We start from the raw sequence: 21317 nt of genomic DNA on the forward strand, positions 1-21317 counted from the left end.
AAACGGTCGGTGGAATAATCGTTGTTCGCTGAAAACATTCGATTCGAACAGAGTGTGATCTCGTCGAAGGTATTTCGGACGTTCGGCGCAACGCCGGATTTTATCGGAAAATAACGCTTTTCTCTTCAAAATTCCACCGCGCGTTTTACTCGACGTTCGTTTCGCTCGATGTCATTCGAATACGACACGTTCGCATACAGGAACCAACGAATCGACGGTACACGCGCTCTATTTACATCTCGATTACGCGCGCGTAGTTACAGTTGCCGCGTGTACAGTGGATTATACATCGTGTCCGCATAAAAACGGCAAAGAAGTACGCTAAAAAAAGTAGGAAAATATCGAGTGACGGCAAGAATACTGGAATATCGGTCGGTCGCTTTGCGCGGACACCTAATTATTCGACGGGCGAAATACGCTGTTTCGAGATTCCGTAAAAAAACACGAGGCGATCGAAAAATCGGCGTAAATATCGTTAAGTCTATCCCGCGTCAAGACGTTTCACGTTCTTGGCGAAATAACGACGTCAGTCTTATGAGCGTTTAACGAGTCATCGAATCTCGTGTGTCGGTGCTCGAGTATTCAGCGATCGTCTAATCAACTAATCTAGATAATACCATGGTAGAAATACGAAAATATAAGGTGGTGGTGCACGGCGACGTTCTCGATCGACGAACGATCGAAGCGGAAAAATCGTTGACGGAATGTTCGAAAAGTTCGGTAGAAAAAAACGGTGGCTCGAAAAAACGTTATCGAAGAGAGTTCGAAAAGCGATATTGTCGAGAACGCTCTTTGCCTTCGAGTTCGCTTTACTCGAGCTTGTGAACGTTGTTCTCGTGACGCAACAAGTAGTCTCTGCGTTTGAACTTTCTGCCGCAGAGGGTACACTTGTGCCTGGGTAGTTTTCCGCAGCCTTCCCGTAGGTGTCTCGTCAACGAATCGGTCCACGTGTACCGTTTCCCGCACTTGTAACAGGTGAAAGGAGCATCGTAATTAACGCGATTGTGGTCCCTCTTCGATTCTGAAACAGATCACAAAGAGAACGGTGATCAGACAAACGGCAGTTTTCGTTCGAGCACGACACAACCTTCGTCGCTCGCGTTTAGCCGACAAACGATAGGACGTCCATGCGCGATCGCGCCGTTTCGATGGCGACTCCTTTCGAAGAACGTTCGAGGAACGCGAAGCGAACGTTTGCGCAGCTTGGTACGCGAAAGGCCAGGGGAGGAATCGAGAAAGGAGAAATATCGTGAAAATAATCAATACCTCTCTTTATTGATTACAGCGCGTAAACCGTACGACACCGACGACACGCGGATACCTTCGTCCCTTTTAACAACGCGCGAATTCGCCCTATCCCGACACGCGATTCGGCTTTAACGCGTTAATCGTCTCCATAGGCGACGCGACGCGACGCGATCGGTTCAGTGAAATCGTTTCAGATGGGAGGTCAACAGTTGTTTGTGACGAAACTTTCTGCCGCATACGGAACACGCGTATTTCGGCTCCACTCCGCACTCGTACTTCAAATGTTTGTTCAGAGAATCCCGCCAACGGTACTGTCTTCCGCAGTTCTTGCACTTTGCTTTCTGCTGTTTGCCGCACTCTTCCCGCAGGTGGCGATGATACGACGACTTCCAGGAGTAGCTTTTACCGCAGACGTTGCATCGGTAGAAGGTTGCACCACCGTCCGCGGTGGTCGTGGCCGTGTCCGCGATGCTCCGTCCCGTGGCCGGTTGCCAGCCTGAAACCGTAAGTCGTTGGTCAGACAACGGTGAAACCGGCTCATCGCCGTGTTAGTGCCTATAGTAATAGGTACTACCTTCCGAATCTCCTGCGTTTTCAACTTTTCCATTCCCGACGTCTCTCGCCTACTACCGTTTCGAATCGTGTTCGCAACAACGGAGTTTTCGTACGCGACTAACGATATCGCGGCATCGAACAGAGCTGACACGATTAGGGCTGCTTCTATCGAGGGGTGTCGAGATCAAGGGCAAGATGATCGCGATGCGTAAATCATCGTATATTCAGCGGTATATACAAACATTTGCATTGAATTTTATTTTTCTGCGGTATGTACAAAGTTAGGTCTGTTACCGTCCGTTTCTGTTTTTTTTCGACGCGAACAAAAACTTTTTCGAAAGGCAGGTTCGCGTGTCAGGCAAAATTTATCGTTCGCTCCACCATCGAGCGTCGTTCTCGTTCTCGTTCGTTACTCGATCGATTTCGAGCAATTTCTCCGGCTGGACAAATCCCGGCTCGGCTGAAATCAAAACACGATTAATTGAACGAACGTTACGAAACCGATGTCCCCGCGCGACGCGTTTCACGAATAGCGAGCGATCGCGTCTTCGAGAATGCTTCGTCTTTTCCCCTGTTTCTTTCTTGAAATTTCGCTAACGCTTGGCAAAGTCGACGACGACGACGACGACGACGACGACGACGACGACGACGACGACGACGACATTGACGAAGATGGTCTTCGACGATTGCATGGTCGCCGCGTTGGCTGTTTCTACGGTCCTAGAAGGAAAACTCGACCGTGAATGGTCGAATTGTGACGCTGGAAGTTGGCCTTCTGCTTGAACCCCTTCTCGCAGATGCTGCAGATATATTGAGGAGGCTTGCCGCATTCGTCGCGGAGATGACGCTTCAGGCTGCCTTTGTTTCTGTACGATTTACCGCACTTGAAGCAAGGAAACGGCTTCGGCAAGAAATCTGGGATCCGTGGCAACGAATAACTGCTCCTCGAGCAATCACCTGCAATTTAGAGGTCGAAAGGCTTCGATTATTCGATCTAATCACGTGTAAACCGAAGGAGAGGCGCGCACGCACTCCTGTATAAAATCGATCTTCGATGATGTCGGTTAATCGTTCTACCGATTCCCTCGTGCTTCCGCGCGATACTCGATCGATGGAACGCGTACGTAATATGTATGCTCGTGAACAAAGTCTACGTGTGAATATAGGAATACGAAAGACGGTGCAGCAGCTCGAGAACCGAGGTAGCGACCGACGCGTTTCGAGTACGAGGGAATTAAAGCTCTCTATTGAAAAGCGACAGACTCTCCCTTTCACGCACAGATACGCGCACACTTTCGCTCTGTCCGATTCTTACTCGGTCGATCTTCCGACGAAGCATTCGCTTGCTCATCTTCGGGTGACGATCGGGAAGTGAAATGAATGACAAGACATCGCCGGTAACCTTCTGCGTCCTCTATCGGCACAAGCTTTATTTACGAGCCATTTTTACTCGAGGCGCGGTTGTCGAAACGCGACGCGATGCAACGCAACGCAACGAAACAAGCAAAACTCCGCGGAAAACGATCGGAACGAGTCCTCTCGCTTTTCTCCTTCGCTCCCGAGATCACGCTAAAGCTACGAACGTTTGCGACGCGTCGTTCGAAGCCTTCATCTTCCGGACGATGTATCTTCTCGCGGCTGTAATATCTTCCGGCGTAGTCGCAACAGAGTAATCTTCGATGGACGTGCGTTTTCTCGATTCCAGCCTCGCATTTTCTTCTCTGTAATATCGAAAGAAAAGAAACGATCAGTCGATGGATTCGAAATTCCTCGTGAAAAGCGCGTCGTCCGCGTGTTTCGTGTTCTTAAAGTAGATCGATCCTTAAGGTATAAGCTCGACTCGGAGGAAACTCGAAACGATCGATGAATGAAGAAAAGTGGCGGAAATTAAAAAATCTCTTACCCGCGAGTTCTCGTCGGTGAACGAACCTTTCGTTCAAGTTTCTCGAACGAATTACGCGGCGGAAAGAACGCGATCAACGCGATACCCGCGAGTAGAATCGGCTCAGAGTTCCGGGTCGAATCGTCGACGTCCAGAGGCGGAGGCTAAAAAATCCAGAAAGGAAGCAACGTCAGTGAGCGAAGCAAAGTCGGATAAACGATCGCTCGATCGACGGCGAATCCTCGATCGCGGACACGGCTTCCACCTGATCCCTTTCGGTTACCTGCGAAAACGCGAACGTTCCTATTTCTCAAAATTACCACGTCGCTGCTCGTTCGAGATCTGAAAACGAAACGCACACGAGATTAGATTGAATGTTCGTTCGCGCGGGCTCCTCTCGAAGCGTCGACTTTAAAATCACGATCGATCGAAGGCGTTTGAAAAATTCAATCTTGTCGTTTATTCGTTCAGACGTTTGTACATCGTATCGAGGCGTAAAAAAAATCGTGAGACGTCTTTGGGAGCAAGTACGAAACGGAAGACGATGACAGTCGCGGATCGTCGAAACTCGTTTCTCTCGATGGATCGAAAGCGACGATACATCCGGTCGGAGGAAAATAGCGCGCGATTCGATTCGGCGAACGAGGACGCGGAGGTGGGCTAGCAATTGGGAAAATTAGAAAGGTCCATGCTTAGTGGGTCTTTCAGTCGACAGCTTTTCAAGTGTTGCGTCACGTGATGCTTGTGCTTGAACATTTTCCCGCACTGAGGACACGGAACGTTCGGCATTTTTCCGCACTCGTACTTGAGATGCCGATCGAGGGAACTCTTTTGACTGTACACCTTGCCGCAGTTACACACGTATTTCTTCGAGTTGTTGACGGGGAACGAGGCCAGGTCTACGTAGTTGTCGAACGGGAATCTCGGATTCTTCGCGTAAAGCAGACCCTCCTTGTCGTCTGAAATCAGAAACAACACGCCTTTCGTTAACCACTCTAGATCCCACGGAAGCGATCCTATCGTCCGCGTTTCGCCACTGCGCATCGTCTAAAACGCGCATCGTCTTCTCTCTCCTCTTCTAACGGGCTTTCTACTTATTTACAAGACTTAATTGCCGTCGCTTCGTTACGGCAAACGTACGGGGGTACATTTAGTTCGTTTTCGACGATTTTATTGCGAAACTATTTCGAGGTTTGTCGCTGGAAACATCGCAAATATTCGATACAGTACAGGGTCGCGAATCGAACGCAGCGATCGACGACGAGCGCAACGAAATAAGAAAGAAACGATTCGCCGTGAACACAGTCTCCTTTCGAACGATGCAACTTTCTTTCTTCGCGTGGCGTACCCACAAGTTCAATTTGCCGGTGTTATAGGTGCATCGTTGGCGGGGTCGTACTCCGCGTCACGGACTGCAGACGTCGACGAATTCGATGCCCGCGATGGCACGCGAGACGATCTGAAAAAGAAAAAGCGGAACACGTGTCAGTACGAAGGGAGCGAACGGGCTCGACCGTTTCTTCTTCGCGTCGAACTAAAATCCAACAAACGACGATATACATATGTATAATAGATTCGATAGAATACATCGTTTCTGAATAATTAAATCGAATTCTTTATTGTTCGTCGAGTATCTTCGCTAACACAATGGTTACCAGTGAGACACGCACGCGACGATAATCTCGTTCGAATTCGCAGGAAACGAAAAAGAAAACTTATAAATCGTACATCGTAAAGAATATATCGTACATTTATAAGATGTCGTGTACGTAACGCGCGACTCTCGTCGAAATCGTGTGGTCGTTGATCGTGTACCGTACTCTCGTCGCTCTAACAACGTTTCGCGCGTATCCACTAGTCGCTAGCTGTTGTCACCGTTTCTTCCGGACCCCTTCTCGTACACGCGGACAAGAAAACGGAAACAATCGAACGCTTACGTGCTAATTATTATCATCATCGATCTCCGGAAAAGTAACATCTTTTTCTCGGAACGATTTCGCGCCCTTTCACGAACCTCTCGAGGATCGGTCGCGTTTGCGCGTAAAATGGCCTTGAAAATAATTTCTATAAGCGTCTCGTTCGATTCGCTGGCATTTGGCCTCGCCTATTCGCTAATCGTCGATGGAAGCGCGCCGATCGAAAAAGGATCTTCATCGGATTTATTCGGTAGACGATCTTCTCTTCGCGAAAAGTAAATCGTAACTTCCACTCGTACGACTAGTCGGTGAAAGACATTGTTTGGCACGAAATTATTCTCTCTCTCTCTCTCTCTCTCTCTCTCTCTCTCTCTCTCTCTCTCTCTTTCTCTCGCACACGTACACACTCTCACCTATTAAACTATCTAATGCGTATTCTAATTTAAAATCTATTTTGGATTTCTCTTTGGGATTCTTTATCGAGAGACTAGGATCGCGAAACGGGCGCGATCATCTTGGCAAATATATTCGATGAAATCTTTCCTCCTAAATCAACGTATACCTCTCGCCTTCTACGAGTTTTTCGTTTGTTTTCTTAATCAGTCTTTACGCTTCTGTTTTTCCTTACGCGTTGCATTTCTTTATTTATTCGCGTGCAAAAATTTGCGCGTTAACGGAAGTTTTACCGAAATTATCCTGGAAGACGCACGTTTTGCCCCCTTCGCGTTGACGAAAACGTCGCGGGACTAATTCTACGGTTCGTTCGGCTGTCGGCGTGAAAGAAACGACAAATTTCTGCGCGTTCGCGGCTCTTGGAATTCTGCCGCGAAAACGGAAGAAAAACGCGATAGCGTGTCGTCGACGACGATAACGATAACGACAACGATAACGATAACAATAACGATAACGACAACGACAACGATAACGGTAACGATTCGCGATGCGAACGCTAGCGTTCTTCCGATCACGGTTTAGGCACATGGAGTGTTCATAAAAAATGACATCGAACTGTGTTTGTTGCGCGCTGAAAGGCTCGCGAAGAAACGAAAGAAGTTCCGGCATCGTAACGCGAGCATTCGACGTTTTCGAGATCAACGCGGAAGCTGAGAGGTTCGCACGCGGATGTCGTTTTCGCGGCGGGTAGCGATCGTGCGGCGATCGCGGAGGTCGAAGAAGGAAAGCGTCGGCGATATTCGTACGATTTCTTCGATCGTGAATCGATCGCGATTTCGCACGAGACACGGACGAACGAGGTTAAGTCGAACGAGAGAGAACGAGTCTAGACGTAGCTTAGATTTACGATCGAACGATTCGTAACGATTAAGAGAGAGACTACGGGTAGATGGTTAGAGAGGTAAAACTTACCTCGCGAGCGAGTAAGCTCGGAAAAGGGGAAAGAACCTCTGGCGCGCGTTCGCGCGGAGGGGTAACGCGACGGACAGAAGAAGAACCGGGACAGGAAAGACAACGGAAGCGAAAAGTTCTAACTCTAAGAGAATAAATACGAGATTCAATGCCTCCGTCGTATCGTCGATACGCTTCTTCTCTCGTTTACCATTGGCCGGTTCACGGAATCGTGATCGAACATCGATTTGACTAGAATCTTGTTTTGGAATAATCCTTCGTCGAGTCTTTGGTCCTTGATCGAGGATTTTCTCGAATTCGTTGGGTCTCGAAGGAAGCTCTTTTAACGCGCGAAACGACCGCGAGGATCGATCGTATCGTCCTCGTTGCTGAAAACGCGCGATCGCGAAACGTTTCTTCTTCCTCTTCTTCTTCTTTCGTTCTCGTTTCGTTTTTCTCGTTCGAGTCGCTCCAAGCTTTCCAACGATCGCGAAGCGTGTTTTATTCGTACGTTACTAAATTGCTAATATTATCACAGAGATCCTCGTGCGATAAACGTTCGATTCGATCGATTCGTCGGTGACCGGCCAAACTACGTGGAAACACGCGTTTCCGTTTCCACCGTAACGCCTACGTCTTTATATAATTTACGACGTATCCTTAAACTTATTATTATATAATATATGTATGTATAATATTCTATATACAATACAATATATATATATATATACTTTTTTTGATTTAAATAGATTCTCTATCTCGACTATTAACCTATATTAGGTAAGAGCCCGCTTTAGGCCCGTCCGTAAAGTAGACGGCTCTAAACGGAACGAGAAGAATCGACGCGAAGTCGTCGAACGGATCGGAACGAAATTCGTTCGATCGCTTCGCAGATTCTCAGACTAATGCAACTTGGACAAAAATAACGTAACTTTGATCGCGCGCGATCGCGTCGACGAATACGACGACGATCGAGAACGACTTTCGCGCTTTCCTTATCGAGAAAAAAGAAAAAAAAAGGCATCTACTACGTGCACGATCGTGTTCGCTCGATCGGAATCGTCGAAGCGCCGCGCGAAACTCGACAAAATTATATCGACGAATCCGTTTGACTAGAATTTTCCAACGATACTTAAACGCTACGCTACGCTAGAGAGCTAGAATCGGGATATCATTAGCGTCGGAGATTTTTCGTTGCACCGAGAATTTTCTCTCGTCTTTCGATCGTTTCGGTAAATCCACGTCGACTCGATCGTCGCGGCTATCGCTGTTTCCCGTTCGGTAACCACGATCATCGAGTGTGCACCTATTTTCGAATCGAACAACGAACAACGGAATTTCTGGCGCCGTTTGAGAACGTCGTCCATTTCGCGATAGGTCGCGCAGAAATTCTTGCTTTCCCTTATAATTAGTAGAAAAATAATTGGGCAATTTGATAATCTGTCAGAGGCTCGAAGAACATCCGGGAAAGTATCTTCCTCTCGGCCGACCGATCATCGACCGGAACAGACCTCTCCCGACACTCTTCTCGTCGAGCCTCTCTAAAATATTCAACAATACCTTTTTCGTTTGTTTCGCTTTGTTTTACGCTACATTCGTCAAACGGGATCCAACAACGGCTTCGTGCCACGGCGAAGACGCTAATTCCTCTACTTCGACGACAGGCAGCTACGAAACCGTCTTTTCGCGTTCGCTCTATTATTCTATCGTCGGATACGAAGCGAATTCTCCTCGAGTCGTACGACGGAAACGTATTGTCACTTGTGTGTGCGGCTGTTTCGACCTACGTCAACCAGGAACACGTATTTGCCGTTACCGTTCGGATAGTTGCCGGTATTACAACGAGCGGTCGAGAAAACGAAGGGAAGATCGTAGGGGAACCGTTGGATCGTCGACGATCGAGAAGCAAGGAAGAGGGGACGAGGAGACGAAAAGGAAAGTGAAGAGAAATAAAGAAAAGATAGGACCGTTCGGCGACGGACAAAGAGAAAAGCAAGTGGTCGCGAACGTTCGCGACGATCTAAGATAACGAGGATTTCTTAGATTCGACGTTCCTACGAGGAAGGGTGGTGGTCGTTCGTGCCGCGAGCTGATTTCAGGCCCTTTGATTAACGGTGGCGGCGGTGCTGGCGATGCTGCCGGTGCCCGAAGCGCCGCTGCCCGAAACCGAACTGCCCTGCGACGATTGCGGGGCCACGTGCCGATGATTGATGTGCGCCTTCAAATTTCTCTCGTATTTAGAGCTGAACGCGCAGTGCGGGCAGTTGAAAGACGGCGCCTTGCCGCACTCGTACAGCAAGTGCCTCTTCAGTATGTACGCGTTCTTGTAACTTTTGCCGCAGCGCGAGCAATTGTGTCGTCGATCCAGTCCCGATACGGACACGGATACGTTGCTCGATCTATTGTTATTGTTGCTGCTGCTGTTATTGTTGTTGTTGTTTCTGCTGGTATGACGAGAAGAACAGTGAAGCCTCGCGCGTCTTTGAGGCGTCAGCGGCGCCGGCACGTCGTTCGCGGATTGCCGCGAACCGCGCCTGCTTCCATCCAAGTTCCAGCCTAGGCTCGCGAAGAAACCTGAAAACAATCGAAACAGAGGTTTCGACGGGACGATTAGTCGTTGCGTTCTTTTCGTAAACGCGTCGATCGTTCTTTACACGATTGCTCTTTACAACGGCGCGGGCCATGCGATAAAAAGAAAAACATTCAAGTTCTCAAGCTTAGCAACAACGAGCATGTCAAGGGGAAGGAGGATCAACGAAGGGGCTCATTCGGACGTTCTACTCGCGGAGAATCTCCTCGCGAGTTCTTCCCTCGCAAAGGAGATTCTCGAGGGACTCGTGAATTTTCTCGAGATGACTTTACGGCTATGAGCGATCGTTGATGATGTTTCGCGAGATGCTTCCCCTCTCTTTTATTCCTTTCTCTCTTTCTTTTTTCTTCCTCTCTCTCACTCTCTCTCCCTCTCCCTCCCTCCCTTTCTTTCGTTTTTTCTTTCTTTTTTCGCGGCTAAAGAATGCCGTACATTTTGTTTCTTGATCGGTGACACTCGAACGCGTTGCCGTCGACTCTTCCTTCCTAATGTCTCGTCCGACATTACTCCGTTCGTTTTTCGTGGAACCAACCTGAAATTCAAGCAACGCGACGATTAGTAAAGGCGTCTCTAAATCGACGAGGACAACGTCTGCTGTTGCTCCATTATTTTCACGGACGAACGAGATTCCTTCGCGGTCGTTCGACTGTTGCCCCTCTTTTTCCTTGAAAATCGTCTTCTCGAGCGACGAAACCTGCGAAAAACGAAACCGATTAGTATGCGGAAACAGCGCAAATCCTTTTTTTCTCTTTCAGAGTGTCCACGACATCGCCGTCGATTCGTAATTCACGAGACAGCAGCTGAAAACGGATCGACGAAACCAAGAACGGGAAATTGTACGCAAACTGTTTGCCTTTCTAGACTTTATTTTGCTCTAAATCGAATACAAGGCTCTCTACAAATTGTCAAAAAAAAAAGAAAAAAGGAGGGAAACAAGCATTTTGGAATGTTCGAAAAGTCGAAACGATACGTGTACAAAAAAAAAAAAAAAAATGAAAAAAAGCACAGTGGTGTAGAAAATAGAAAGCGAACGATCGGTTGGTCGACGGAATCGCGTCGCGTTTCTTCTCGACCGTGCGTGGCTCGCGTTGGTCATCGTTTAATCGATCGATATTAATCGTATCCGTTGAAATACTGTCGAGAATCCGAAGAAGAAACGGCGTCGCGCTCGGGCTCCCGACCGATCGCTCTACAAATTTGACAAGCAAGCGACTCTTCTCGCGCGATACGACAAAGCCAATGGAAAAAAAAGAAAAAAAAATCGGCGACGCGTTATTGTGTCACGTCGCGTCTCGTTTTCGTTATCGTTATCGTCGCGAATGGTAAAAGACGCGCGCGGCGTTCGTACGAGCAGTCGCGCGCGCCTTCGTCTACGCGGTTCTTTCGACGTGCGTGCGGATTCGTCGCAAGAGAACAAGCAAAAACATTATCTAGAAAGAATATCGTTATCATCGTAGCGTAATCGTTAATCGTTATTGCGCTCTAAATAATATTAATATAAAATGGAGACAAAAAGATGTAATAATAATAATTCATCGTTCGTTGGCAAATACATGGCGACAAAGAAAGTACGATTACAAATATGTTTTGCGTTCGAGGCGCTGAGGCGGAAGTTATAGTTGCATTAGTTTTTGTCTTTACGTGCTCTTTGTTCTTCCTCTCGCACACGCGTACAATCTTTCACGCGCACTCTTTCTTCTCACACGCACACGCGCGCTCGCATTTTCTCTTCTCTCTCTCACTCACTTTCTCACTTTCTCTCTCTCTCTCTCTCTCTCTCTCTCTATACAGTTCAATAGTGGTGCTTGTACTAATTATAAGAATATCGTACTTAAGCTGGAGCGCGAGATACCCTTCGAGAACGGTGAATTTCATCGGAGGCACTGTATAATACTTTTATGTCGGAGCATCTCGTAACTCGTTGAATGGATGGACGTTCGATGCCCGAAGAGAAACGGCGCTCGGTTTCTCCCTCCGTAAAAGAGGGATAATGCTGTCGATGCTGATGCTGCTGCCTCGAAGGGATCTCCCGCTCCGGTTCTTTTCTAGGCGCGGCTTCGTGCCGCTCGCGGTAAATTCGCTATTATTTATTACAGGTAATTGTACTGTTTTAATGAAACACGAACGAACGAACGAACGAAAGAACTGTGACAATAAAGGAACACGAGTACCGTTCTACTCGTTGCTAGAACGAAACAAAAATAGGGAAAAAACAAGACGGAAAAGGAGGTGATAAATTGAAGAAAAAATAAAACAATAAACGTAAAAATGGGGAGAAACGTGTGTAGGAGTGTAACTAGGAGCTGTAGTTTAAGATAAACACGCGGGAATCACATTGCGGTTATCAGGAGTCGAAGAAAAAAGGAACAATGTAACGCGTAAGGGATGTAGTGGTGGTGGTGGTGGTGGCGGTAGTGGTGGCGGTAGTGGTGGTGGTCACTATGTATATGGATCGACAACGAAGATGAGTACGTCTTAGCGGATACATTGGCAGTATAAAGGCGAGTGATCGAGATTAAATTCTGCTTCGTTCGGCGTAAATAAATAATTTCTAAAAAAATATCACTGGTCTCAAGATGTTCGCCGAGTGCCGTTTACCTAAGCGGTATATATTTTTTCGTATAACATCTTTCGACGAGCTTCTCTTCCTATCCGCGTGGTTTCTGTATCTCGCGGTGCGTTGATTCGCGATCGAAGGAAGAGAATCCTCGTCGAACGTATTAGCTCGATTTGTTCTCTGCGCATGACACTCGGCCAATAATACCGTAGAAATTCGTTCACAGCTGGATGCGCCCAGCGCCTCTTATTTTTCTTTTTTCTCCTTCGACTATCCTAAAATCTAAGTCGTACTGAAGGCACTTAACACAAGGCTCTCTCGGTTCAGAAGCTACTTCTTTCTTTCGGTCACGCGTTTCGCCTCGCGACGCTTTTTTCTCGTTACGCCGTTCCTTTTCCATTATTTTCGTTCCATTTTTCGCACGCGCTGCGCGAAACTACCAACAAAATTGCCTACGAGTCAGCGGTGAAAATTCGTCGACTTGCTTCGCGATCTGTTCTCGCTCTTTCCGTTCTCTCGCCGATCGATTTCCATTTATCTCGCAAAAATTTTTCCTATTCGAAATCGAAAAGTTCCAAACCCAAATTTCGTTTCTAAACACCGAACGTTTCGGTGAACGCATCGCAGTACCTGACTGCGCTTCGAAAATTTCATTCGTAGTACGACTATTCTAGTACGATATAGTACGATATTTTTCAAAAGGAAATCGATACTTTTTCTCTCGCTTTCCCTCCCTCTCTCTTTCTCTCTCTCTCTCTCTCTCTCTCTCTCTCTCTCTCCCTCTCTCTCTCTCTCTATTTCTCTTACTCTCGTACTCTTACTTTTCATACACTCATACCCACGCGGCCACGCACGCATTCTGTTCTTCTCTTCGATAGAAAATACTTTGATTCGTTCTTTCTCCTCGCTTCGCATTCGCGTTCCATCGGATTAGTTTTTCAAACTCGAGAGCCGAATCAGATTCACGGAGCGTTCGTTTAATTAGACTCGGAAAACACTGGACGATCGACGATAAAGATTAACTTGGAATCGTCGCGACGCGAAATAATCCTAAATACAAAGATACGGATAATTCTCTTTTAGACGAGAGCCAGCGATACGAGATCTTCTGTCACACAGAACGTTGTTACGCGACTCGTTTCGCCGGCTTCTCCGTTCGCGAGCGTTCGCGGTGTTCCGAGTTGTAGCAAGTTTTCGACGTTGCCTGTCTATAAGTATCTTCTATATAAATTTCTTTTTTTATCTATCCTCTTAAAAGCTAAAATCCCCGATACGCCAACGGGTTGTTTCGATTGTTTGTTTCTCGAGGGCCACGGGCCTTCTCCTCGTGATCGATTTGTCTCGTTTTATTTTTTTATTTTTTCTCTTTTTTTTTTTCGTCGAAAGCTACCAAACGACTTTCTCTTTTCCATTTTCTTCAAATTTTCTACGATAGAACGCGACGTTTCGTACAACCAAAGGCTGCCTTTCTTTTTACCCATTCGTTCTCGTTCACGCTGAAAAACACTCTTCTCACCAAACGATTAGCATACGTCACTCGTGGCGAAAACAATCTGACTTTTTGAAAAATAGATACACAGCGTGGCCGAAAACCGTTATGTTTACCGATCGAGACACGTATTTACAGCACAAGCAAACGCGAAAGTCGAAGTTTTCGATTAATTCGAGACGCGATCATTCGTTAGATCCTTCGACGATCACTCGATCATCTTTTCTCCCTTCAAAAATCCTGTTTCTTTCGCTCTTTTGTTCCGTCGCTTTATCGTCGCCTAATTATATTCTATAAAACGCGAATGCTCTGCAATCGAATCGTTCTTTGTTTTTTTTTTCAATAATTTTTCATTTTTCTTTTCCTCAAATTCTTCCATTTGATATACGATATATAATAGAAATATAGAACGTTATAGAAAAAATAAAGCGATGTGTACTTTCTAAATTCCTGGATGGCATATGTCTGTCATACTTTTTTTCGCAAATTGCCCTACGTATTCTACCCGCTATCGTATAACTAATCCTCGCCGGAATCGCGTTTTCCATTTACCCTCGTCTTTAAATTACCTTTCGTTCGAAAGTATGTGCCGCGAAATAAAAGAAAAATATCGGTCTTCCGAGAAACCGCACGAGCCCGATAAAGCTTAAGCCTCGGGGCAAAAAGCGATAAAAAAAAAAATGATATAACATAATATCTTTTCTTGTCATTTTTTCCTTTCCTTTTTCCCATATTTTTTTTTCTTTTCGTTGCTAATTTTTACTCGTATCATCTCTTAATAATAAATATATATATATGTATATATTTATAATCGACAAATATCTTTGCGTCGAAGCGCTAAACAATTTCTTAATAAATAGATCTTTTTTCATGATAAACAAAATGATAATAAAATTTCGCAACATCGCAAAAATCTCGTTAAATTTTCAATAAAACGTTGAACGCGACCACGCGAAGTTTCTCTCGAGACCTTAAACTTTAAATTCACCGTTCAAATATCACACACTGTGCGCGCGTTCCAACCGTTCCAAATCGTCGCGAGCAACGAAATACGATCGAAATTTCCTCGTCGTGTCTCGTTTCAAATAATTTCCTCTTTTGCCTTATGCGTATATATATCTTTCTTTTTGTACACCTTTTAATATTTCTTCCCTTCTCCCGACAAATAAAAACCATCGTTTCAGCGCGTCATTTAAAATGTCTAACGATAAAAAACGAAATAATAATAATAATAATAATAATAATAATAATAATAATGAAGATAATAGTAATAATAATAGTAATAATAATATTAATGATAAAAAAAAAAGAAATTATCGACATCACGTTTTGCCTCGCTGTTCTCGAGTCGTCTATGTCTCGATACTTCGAACGCATCGATTTTTGCGATAGCATATTTTGCTTTTTTCATTCGCTTTCGGTTAGAGTTTTATCCCAATCCCAAACCGACACCCAAGATAAACAATATCCAAAGAATTCGCCGTTCGTCTGTCGCGACGCTATCAATTTTGTCGCGACAGCCTCAACAATCGTAAATGTATTATGAGAAACCTAATTAAAAAAACAAAAAAAAAAAAAAAAAGAAAAGAAAGAAAAATGTAAGTAATCGATTATAATAAGCCCAATTATAATTCGTAAGATCGAAGTTAAACCCGGTTATAAGCCACGACGATTAGTAGAAAAATGAATTCGTAAAAAAGCTACCGTTTCATCCTTTCCTTTTACGACGATTCCTTCGTGTACTCGCCCGTATATATTTATATTTATACACGTATATGTATATATACATATATATATACATATAATATTTTTCGTTCCACTTATCTGAAAAATTCTATACCTTTTGTTCTCCGCCTTTTAATCGCGACCTTTCTACGCGTTTCTTCCCATATACGCTCTTTTAAACTGGTTTTCTTCGAAAGTTTGTGAAACCGGCGACGGCGTTTTCGACCCTCCCTCTTTGTCTTTTCCCGCGTTTTATTCTCCGTTTCGACGTTAACTATGATCAACGTTGATTTTACTCGCGAAAACTGTCACGACGACTACAGGTAATAATCTTTAGATTCTCCGGTTCTTTTCTTTCCTAAACGTTTCAAAGGCACATGTAACAAGAACGAATTAATCGTATGCTGATTTCGTAGACGGCCACGCGTTCGAAGGTCCTCGCGAGTCGATTATCGTCGTTGTCGTCTAGGTCGTCTTCTCGGTAAAGAGGATCTCGGCCGATCAGAAAAGACCGAGTTAACGGTCCGAAAACGAACGAGAAAAGAGGGAAAGCGACGATGAAAAGAGAATCGAGGTCCTTCGACGCGTACGATCCTATCGAGTACGGTGGTACCCGATACATAAACTTACCGACGATCGCGCGACAATTTTTAACAGCCCGAAAGAAAATGAGTAAACTATGATTTTCCGTTACCAATAAATTTTCATCGTCCCAAAGATTCTTTCGCGTAACGCGTTTAAAACGGCTACGCGTATACCGGACGATGTAACTACCGATCAGATCGAAGAGGAAATCGGCAAAAGAAAGGCGAAATTTCGAAATTCCTCTTTCGATTCGCGTTAATTTGTAAACTGTTTCGAAAGCGCTCGTTTCTCTTACTAGCTTGTTTCATCCGTCCGCGTCGAACGACCTATCACCGTTCTTTATCACGATCGTTGATTATCACGTATTCGCCCCTGTTATCGACGAGGATTTACCGCGACCACCGCTTCCCTCGGAATTTCTCTCTCACGCAAACTTTCTTTCGCTCACACGCATTCTCTTTCTCTCGTGATTTCACGCGCCTCGTGCTCGCAGCAGTTCGGTTCTCTCCTCTTAATTTTTCAAACGATTAGTCCGGCTTGGCCGACCACGGATTCTCGTACGGATTCTCGTACGGATTCTCGTACGGATTCTCGTACAGATTCTCGTACGGATTCTCGTACGGCGAACGCTAAGGCGTCCCATTCCGTTTACATTCAAGAAAAAAGAAAAAAGAAAGGAATCGTTAAAACCTACGATCTAACTAATATTATATCTTACGTGCCTAATAATCTAGTAATCTCCGTCGATGACGGCGGTCGGTCGTTGGCCGTCGGCGCATGGAAATTGCCGTTTCACTCTCGGACCATTTCTTCGGCATTTCCTCCGACTAATATCGTTTCGCGAACGTTCGAAACCAGCTCCGTTCTCGTTCGTGCGTCGACCGCCGTCACGCATCAAGGCCTCGTAAGGCAGTAATATTATCGATTAACATTACTCAGTAACTATGTATCGAGTCGATCCATAAACGTGTTTAGCGCTAATTCTCGCTCGCTCTCTCTCTCTCTCTCTCTCTCCTCCCTTTCTCTCGCACACACGCACACATTCCCTCTCGTCCGTCTTATCGTCGCTTCTCGCTAACCCCGTTTAGCTCTCCGGCCTACTTCTCGACTTTCTCACCCTCGCACCTTCTCTCTATCGTTCAACCTCTCCAACCGTCACTTTCACCCACCCTTAGGCACCCGATAGTCGATCTTCGTCGTCCCGTCTCTCGCTATTCTCGATCGTTAGTAGCCGTTTGTTCGATTAGCACGCGACCTATCGTACATACGCGTCGACGAACGAGTTCTCGATCGACCGAGCTACCGAATCAAAGGCGGTCAAAGAAAGGGGATCGATATTCGGAAAGAACGGATCCGACAAGTATCCGGATGGCTAGTTATTGCACTCGTACGGAGAAGAATCGATCCTGGCCTGCTTCGCTTTGCCGATGCTTCTCTCCGTTTCAAGAGACGATTAACGTTTGTCGAGACTACTTTTAATTTGTTTTTTTAAGGAGGAACGCGAGCACTCGCTATTTTTCCGAGGCGAAGAATGCTCGAGGAGGCTGCGCGCGAGTCGATCGAGAACTCGGCCGCGGTAAAACGCGGAGCGTGCACGCTCGGTGAGGAAACGAAATAAAATCTATCGCTTCGTTCGCGTCAGACGTTGCGCATACTTACAGTGTACAATATGAATTACGAGTATAGTTTAGTTAGGTTAGCTTGTCTCATAAATATTGTCTACAGTATGGAAAGTCGGGCAGCCGTGACGCGCGTATTTGGCGTAGGAATACGGGACCGGATGCCAGGTACTTGCCGAGCACGGACGCGGTTTCGATCGGAACAAAGAAACTAGTCGAGGAACATCGGCGACGCCGGCGCGTTCTTCGCGATCGAGCGTCTAACCAGGAACAACGACGGAGCTTCGTAGGAAAAAAATAGGCTCGATTCGCGTCGAGGTTTGTTAACGCGCGAGACGATCGCGCGAGAAAGCGGCGCGCGGTAGACTGTAGCCGGTAGCTGTCGAAAAGACGGTGGAAGAACGTTTTCGTAGAAAAAGCGGTTTTTGGAGACGCGCGCGAGAGATTAGGTCGGCGTGCTCGGCAGAAATTTTAGACGGGTCGTCGCATCGGACTGGTCGACGTGCTTCTTCGGTCGCCGGCAGTGAACAAAAGTATCGCGAGGGATCTTAACTCGAGGATCGCTTAATTAAGAAAATCAAAGCATTAATCGTACGCGTTATATAATATAAATATATGTATATACTTAAATGCATCGTATAGGAATCTACTGGTTCGTGTATCTGGCAGTCTGTCGATCACAATGCTGTAGGAATACCACGTGGTATTTCGAATATTCGTATTATTAATTGTACGTGCGAGTACGCGTGTATGTATGTGGGTGAGTATGTATACATGTATGCGTGTACGTACGTATACGTAGTAGTGGAGCGTGTTCGTTGGAGTTTTAAACGAATAAAAAAAGGAAGCGTTAGAGATAAGCAAAAGACCGCTCGACTCGATCGACGACGAACGATCGTGTCGGTGCTTAATACTGTGTACCCTCTCTGGTTCGTTGCTTCTGCAGCGACAAGGAATATAACGAAATGGCTGCCTTTCCCGGGAGAAGAAGGCGAAACGGATTACGGTTTGAGTTCGCTGACGCGAATTCGAATGCTGAATCTCTCGGTCCGGAGGAACCTGGTACGCGCGGGTCGAGTTGGTGCGACGAGAAGCACGCGAACCGGATCGAGGAACGTTCCCGTTACGATATCGTACTCGAGTGATAGTCGTTAGCTTTCCGTGAATTTTGGAAATTGCTTTCCGTCGTGTGATTTTGTTGTCCCCGGTGAGCCACACGCGCACGGCTTTGCCCTTTTAAAAATATGGAACCAGTGTGACCAGAATGGTTGCTATGGAAGAGCTCCGGTTTACCGGACGGTCTTGATCCGACTCGGGGCGAGCCGTTCTAACGCGGACGACTCTCTTTGAGTATACTCGCTATAATAATAATATTAATAATAATAATAATTAATAATAATTAATAATAATAATAATAATAATAATAATATAGTAATAGTAATAGTAATAATAATAGGTGTGTTCGATTCGGGCCTCTCTCGTGGTTCGTTCGAAATCTCTTCTCCCGTTCGTTATCTTCTAGGAATCGTCGAACACATTGGAAATGTTTGTCGCGCGATTGTCCGATCGAGGAGTCCGTTCCTTTCGTGAGCGTACAGTTGCCGCGACCCACGATCCGAACGGAATCCAACGCGGACGCTCGCCTGTATCAGGAACGTTATCGTGATTTGGCTACGAATACGTCGCCCCGAGCGGAAAATTGACGCGTTCTCTCGTTTATACGCGGTACATCTCGTTACGCGAAAATAATAATCAATCAATCAATCAATCAATCAATCAATCAATCAATCAATAATAATAATAATAATAAACCTTAAAAAACGTTAAAAAAAATAGAATCCAAAATCGAGATAAGGAGGATTGGCAATTGCCCCGTTCGGTGGCTGCCGCGGCAGCCCAGCCAGCCGCGTCTCGTCTTCGCGTCTCACCGTTCTCGATCGGTTTCTTTCGATCGTCATCGTCGCCGCTATTAGCCTCGTTCTCTTAATCCCTTCGTGCGTCGCTCGTCTCCCGTTCGATCTCCCGGTTGTCCAGCCGTACACTCGTTACGCTCTTGTCGGTGGTCGCGAACGGTTCGCTGACAAGCTCGTCGACGCTCGAGCGCGAAAGAAGTCTTCTTTCTCTCGCTGTTCCGTTCTTCTTCTTTCTTCCGCGTCCGGTCGACCGCGTCGACGTCGACGGTTCTCGCTACGTGCGCCAACCTCGTCTCTCCCGAATCATCCGTAACCCCCCCCAACCCCGTACCGGCTCAGTTAGACGAGCTCCTGTTTGTAGATTTTCTCTTTGTGCATCCGTTCCATGTGTCGCGCGATGTGCATCTTCTGTTTCGCCCTGTACACGCAGTGAGGACACTGGAATTGCGGCTCTTTGCCGCACTCCCACTTTTGATGATTCCTTAGGCTGCTCTTCAGCTTGTAGACCCTACCGCAGGCCGGACAGTTGAAGCCTTCGGGGTTCGAGGAACCAGAACCGAGGCCTTTGCCTAATCCGCCGCCGGACCGCCACATGATCGACGGCACGCTCCATCGCTGCCAGGCGGCTGCCCACTTTAGACCGGTGATGCTCAAGTCCTCGGCTGGAACACAGGAATCGCGGCTTTATTAGTAACCTCGTCAGCGCTCGGACCTGCTGAGAATCGGTATCGGAATCGGAAACGGAATCGATCGTTAAATCCTGTCACGTGATCTCGTCTGTTTGCTCGTATTTTTTTTTTTTTTTTTTTTTTTTTTTTGTCTCGGTTCCTTATAGAACGCCGGAGATTTCGGATCCGACGGAAACCGTCTCTCTTCCGTTGTTTCTCGAATCGCGTCGGCCTCGACGAGCCGAGGCGGAACGCACCCTGCGACAAGGCGAGCTACAGCGAAAACCGACTCGACGCGCGTCGCGTTTTCCTCTCCGTCGCTTCTCGTTGGGCCGAACGCCCACCGAGTGTCCCCCGAGAAAGTTAGCTTCGATCGACGACGCGGCAACTTCCGCGGCTCGCTGCCCGAAGAGGAAGCTACCTTTCGCGAAGGGTGTGTCCTGAAAAGCCGATCGCGTCTCGCTCGAGAGCATCGAGAATCGGATGACCGAACGAGCGACCACGCGATCGTAATATCTCGATTATTCCGTTTCAGAGAAAATAGAGTAGTTATGCACGTTCGTTGTATCCCTACTTTCGAGCCCCAAGCAACTAGCTATATGAATTTCGCATACGAAGAAGGAGGAGCGATATCTGTGCGCCTCGAAAGAAACAGAACGTGCAGTATATCGATCGGTAGACGATCGAACGCGATCGAACGCGGTCGAACCGATCTGTTCCCTTCGATGCGCAAGCGATAAAAGTCGTGTTTCTATGTACAAGTTTCGAGAAGAGTTAGTGCGCATGCTACTCCCCTAAGATCGTCGAGGGAAAAAGAGAAATCAACGATTCAACAGAGAGGATACAATTGCGAGGACGCAATCGGACCGTCGATCCAGGATCGCTACCACGCGTTTTCTCGTTCGTCGAATCGTGGCCCGGACACGACGGAAACTATTATCCGCGTCCATCGATATTCTCGACGCTTTCCGATCCTACATTCCACGATCGAACGACGCGTCGACGCGATCCTTTCTATTTTTAACAATGTACAATGTTCCTGTATCGAGGATGAACATGACAGAGATCGAGAACCGAAGAACAGAGACGAAGGAAGGAAAAGACGGAGAGAACGAGCAGCGAAAACGAGAAAGATAGGAAAGAAGGGAAAAAGAGAGGGAAAAAGAACCGAGGAGAGACAGGGAGAGAAAGAGAGAGAGAGACAGAAAGGCCAAAATGCGGAAAAG

General features: G+C 46.5%; 2 protein-coding genes across 6 annotated transcripts; both read right to left on the minus strand.

Annotated features, from left to right (window-relative positions):
- Positions 1-241: 241 nt before the first annotated feature.
- On the minus strand, positions 242-4729 carry LOC143265793 (uncharacterized). The gene is made up of 3 exons (XM_076539795.1): positions 4399-4729; positions 1461-1744; positions 242-1024 (listed from the first exon to the last, which is right to left on the minus strand). Exons 1-3 carry the CDS (start codon positions 4727-4729, stop codon positions 932-934), a joined length of 708 nt encoding a protein of 235 aa, XP_076395910.1. The 3' UTR covers positions 242-931.
- On the minus strand, positions 2039-19765 carry LOC105663826 (uncharacterized). Of its 5 annotated transcripts, none has more exons than XM_076539575.1 (5): positions 19439-19765; positions 9968-10229; positions 5038-9519; positions 3707-4644; positions 2039-3524 (listed from the first exon to the last, which is right to left on the minus strand). In XM_076539575.1, exons 1-3 carry the CDS (start codon positions 19466-19468, stop codon positions 9041-9043), a joined length of 771 nt encoding a protein of 256 aa, XP_076395690.1. In that variant the 5' UTR covers positions 19469-19765; the 3' UTR covers positions 2039-3524; positions 3707-4644; positions 5038-9040. The 5 variants fall into 5 exon arrangements, with proteins under 5 accessions (XP_076395690.1, XP_076395689.1, XP_076395688.1 ...); XM_076539574.1 differs by having other exon boundaries at positions 5034-9519; XM_076539573.1 differs by having other exon boundaries at positions 3707-3849; positions 3969-9519.
- Between the last annotated feature and the right edge of the window lie 1552 nt (positions 19766-21317).

Source organism: Megachile rotundata, chromosome 14 (assembly GCF_050947335.1).
Source record: "Megachile rotundata isolate GNS110a chromosome 14, iyMegRotu1, whole genome shotgun sequence".
Lineage (NCBI taxonomy): Eukaryota > Metazoa > Arthropoda > Insecta > Hymenoptera > Megachilidae > Megachile > Megachile rotundata.

Coding starts and splice junctions, on each gene's coding strand:
- LOC143265793 (XM_076539795.1), bottom strand. CDS start 4,729: ATGCGCAGTGGCGAAACGCGGACGATAGGATCGCTTCCGTGGGATCTA. Junction 1,745..4,398: donor GACGCAACACTTGAAAAGCT/GTCGACTGAAAG, acceptor TTACGGTTTCAG/GCTGGCAACCGGCCACGGGA. Junction 1,025..1,460: donor GCAGAAAGTTTCGTCACAAA/CAACTGTTGACC, acceptor TGTGATCTGTTT/CAGAATCGAAGAGGGACCAC.
- LOC105663826 (XM_076539575.1), bottom strand. CDS start 19,468: ATGACGATCGAAAGAAACCGATCGAGAACG. Junction 10,230..19,438: donor AAAGAAACCGATCGAGAACG/GTGAGACGCGAA, acceptor CGTTTTTCGCAG/GTTTCGTCGCTCGAGAAGAC. Junction 9,520..9,967: donor CACCGATCAAGAAACAAAAT/GTACGGCATTCT, acceptor GATTGTTTTCAG/GTTTCTTCGCGAGCCTAGGC.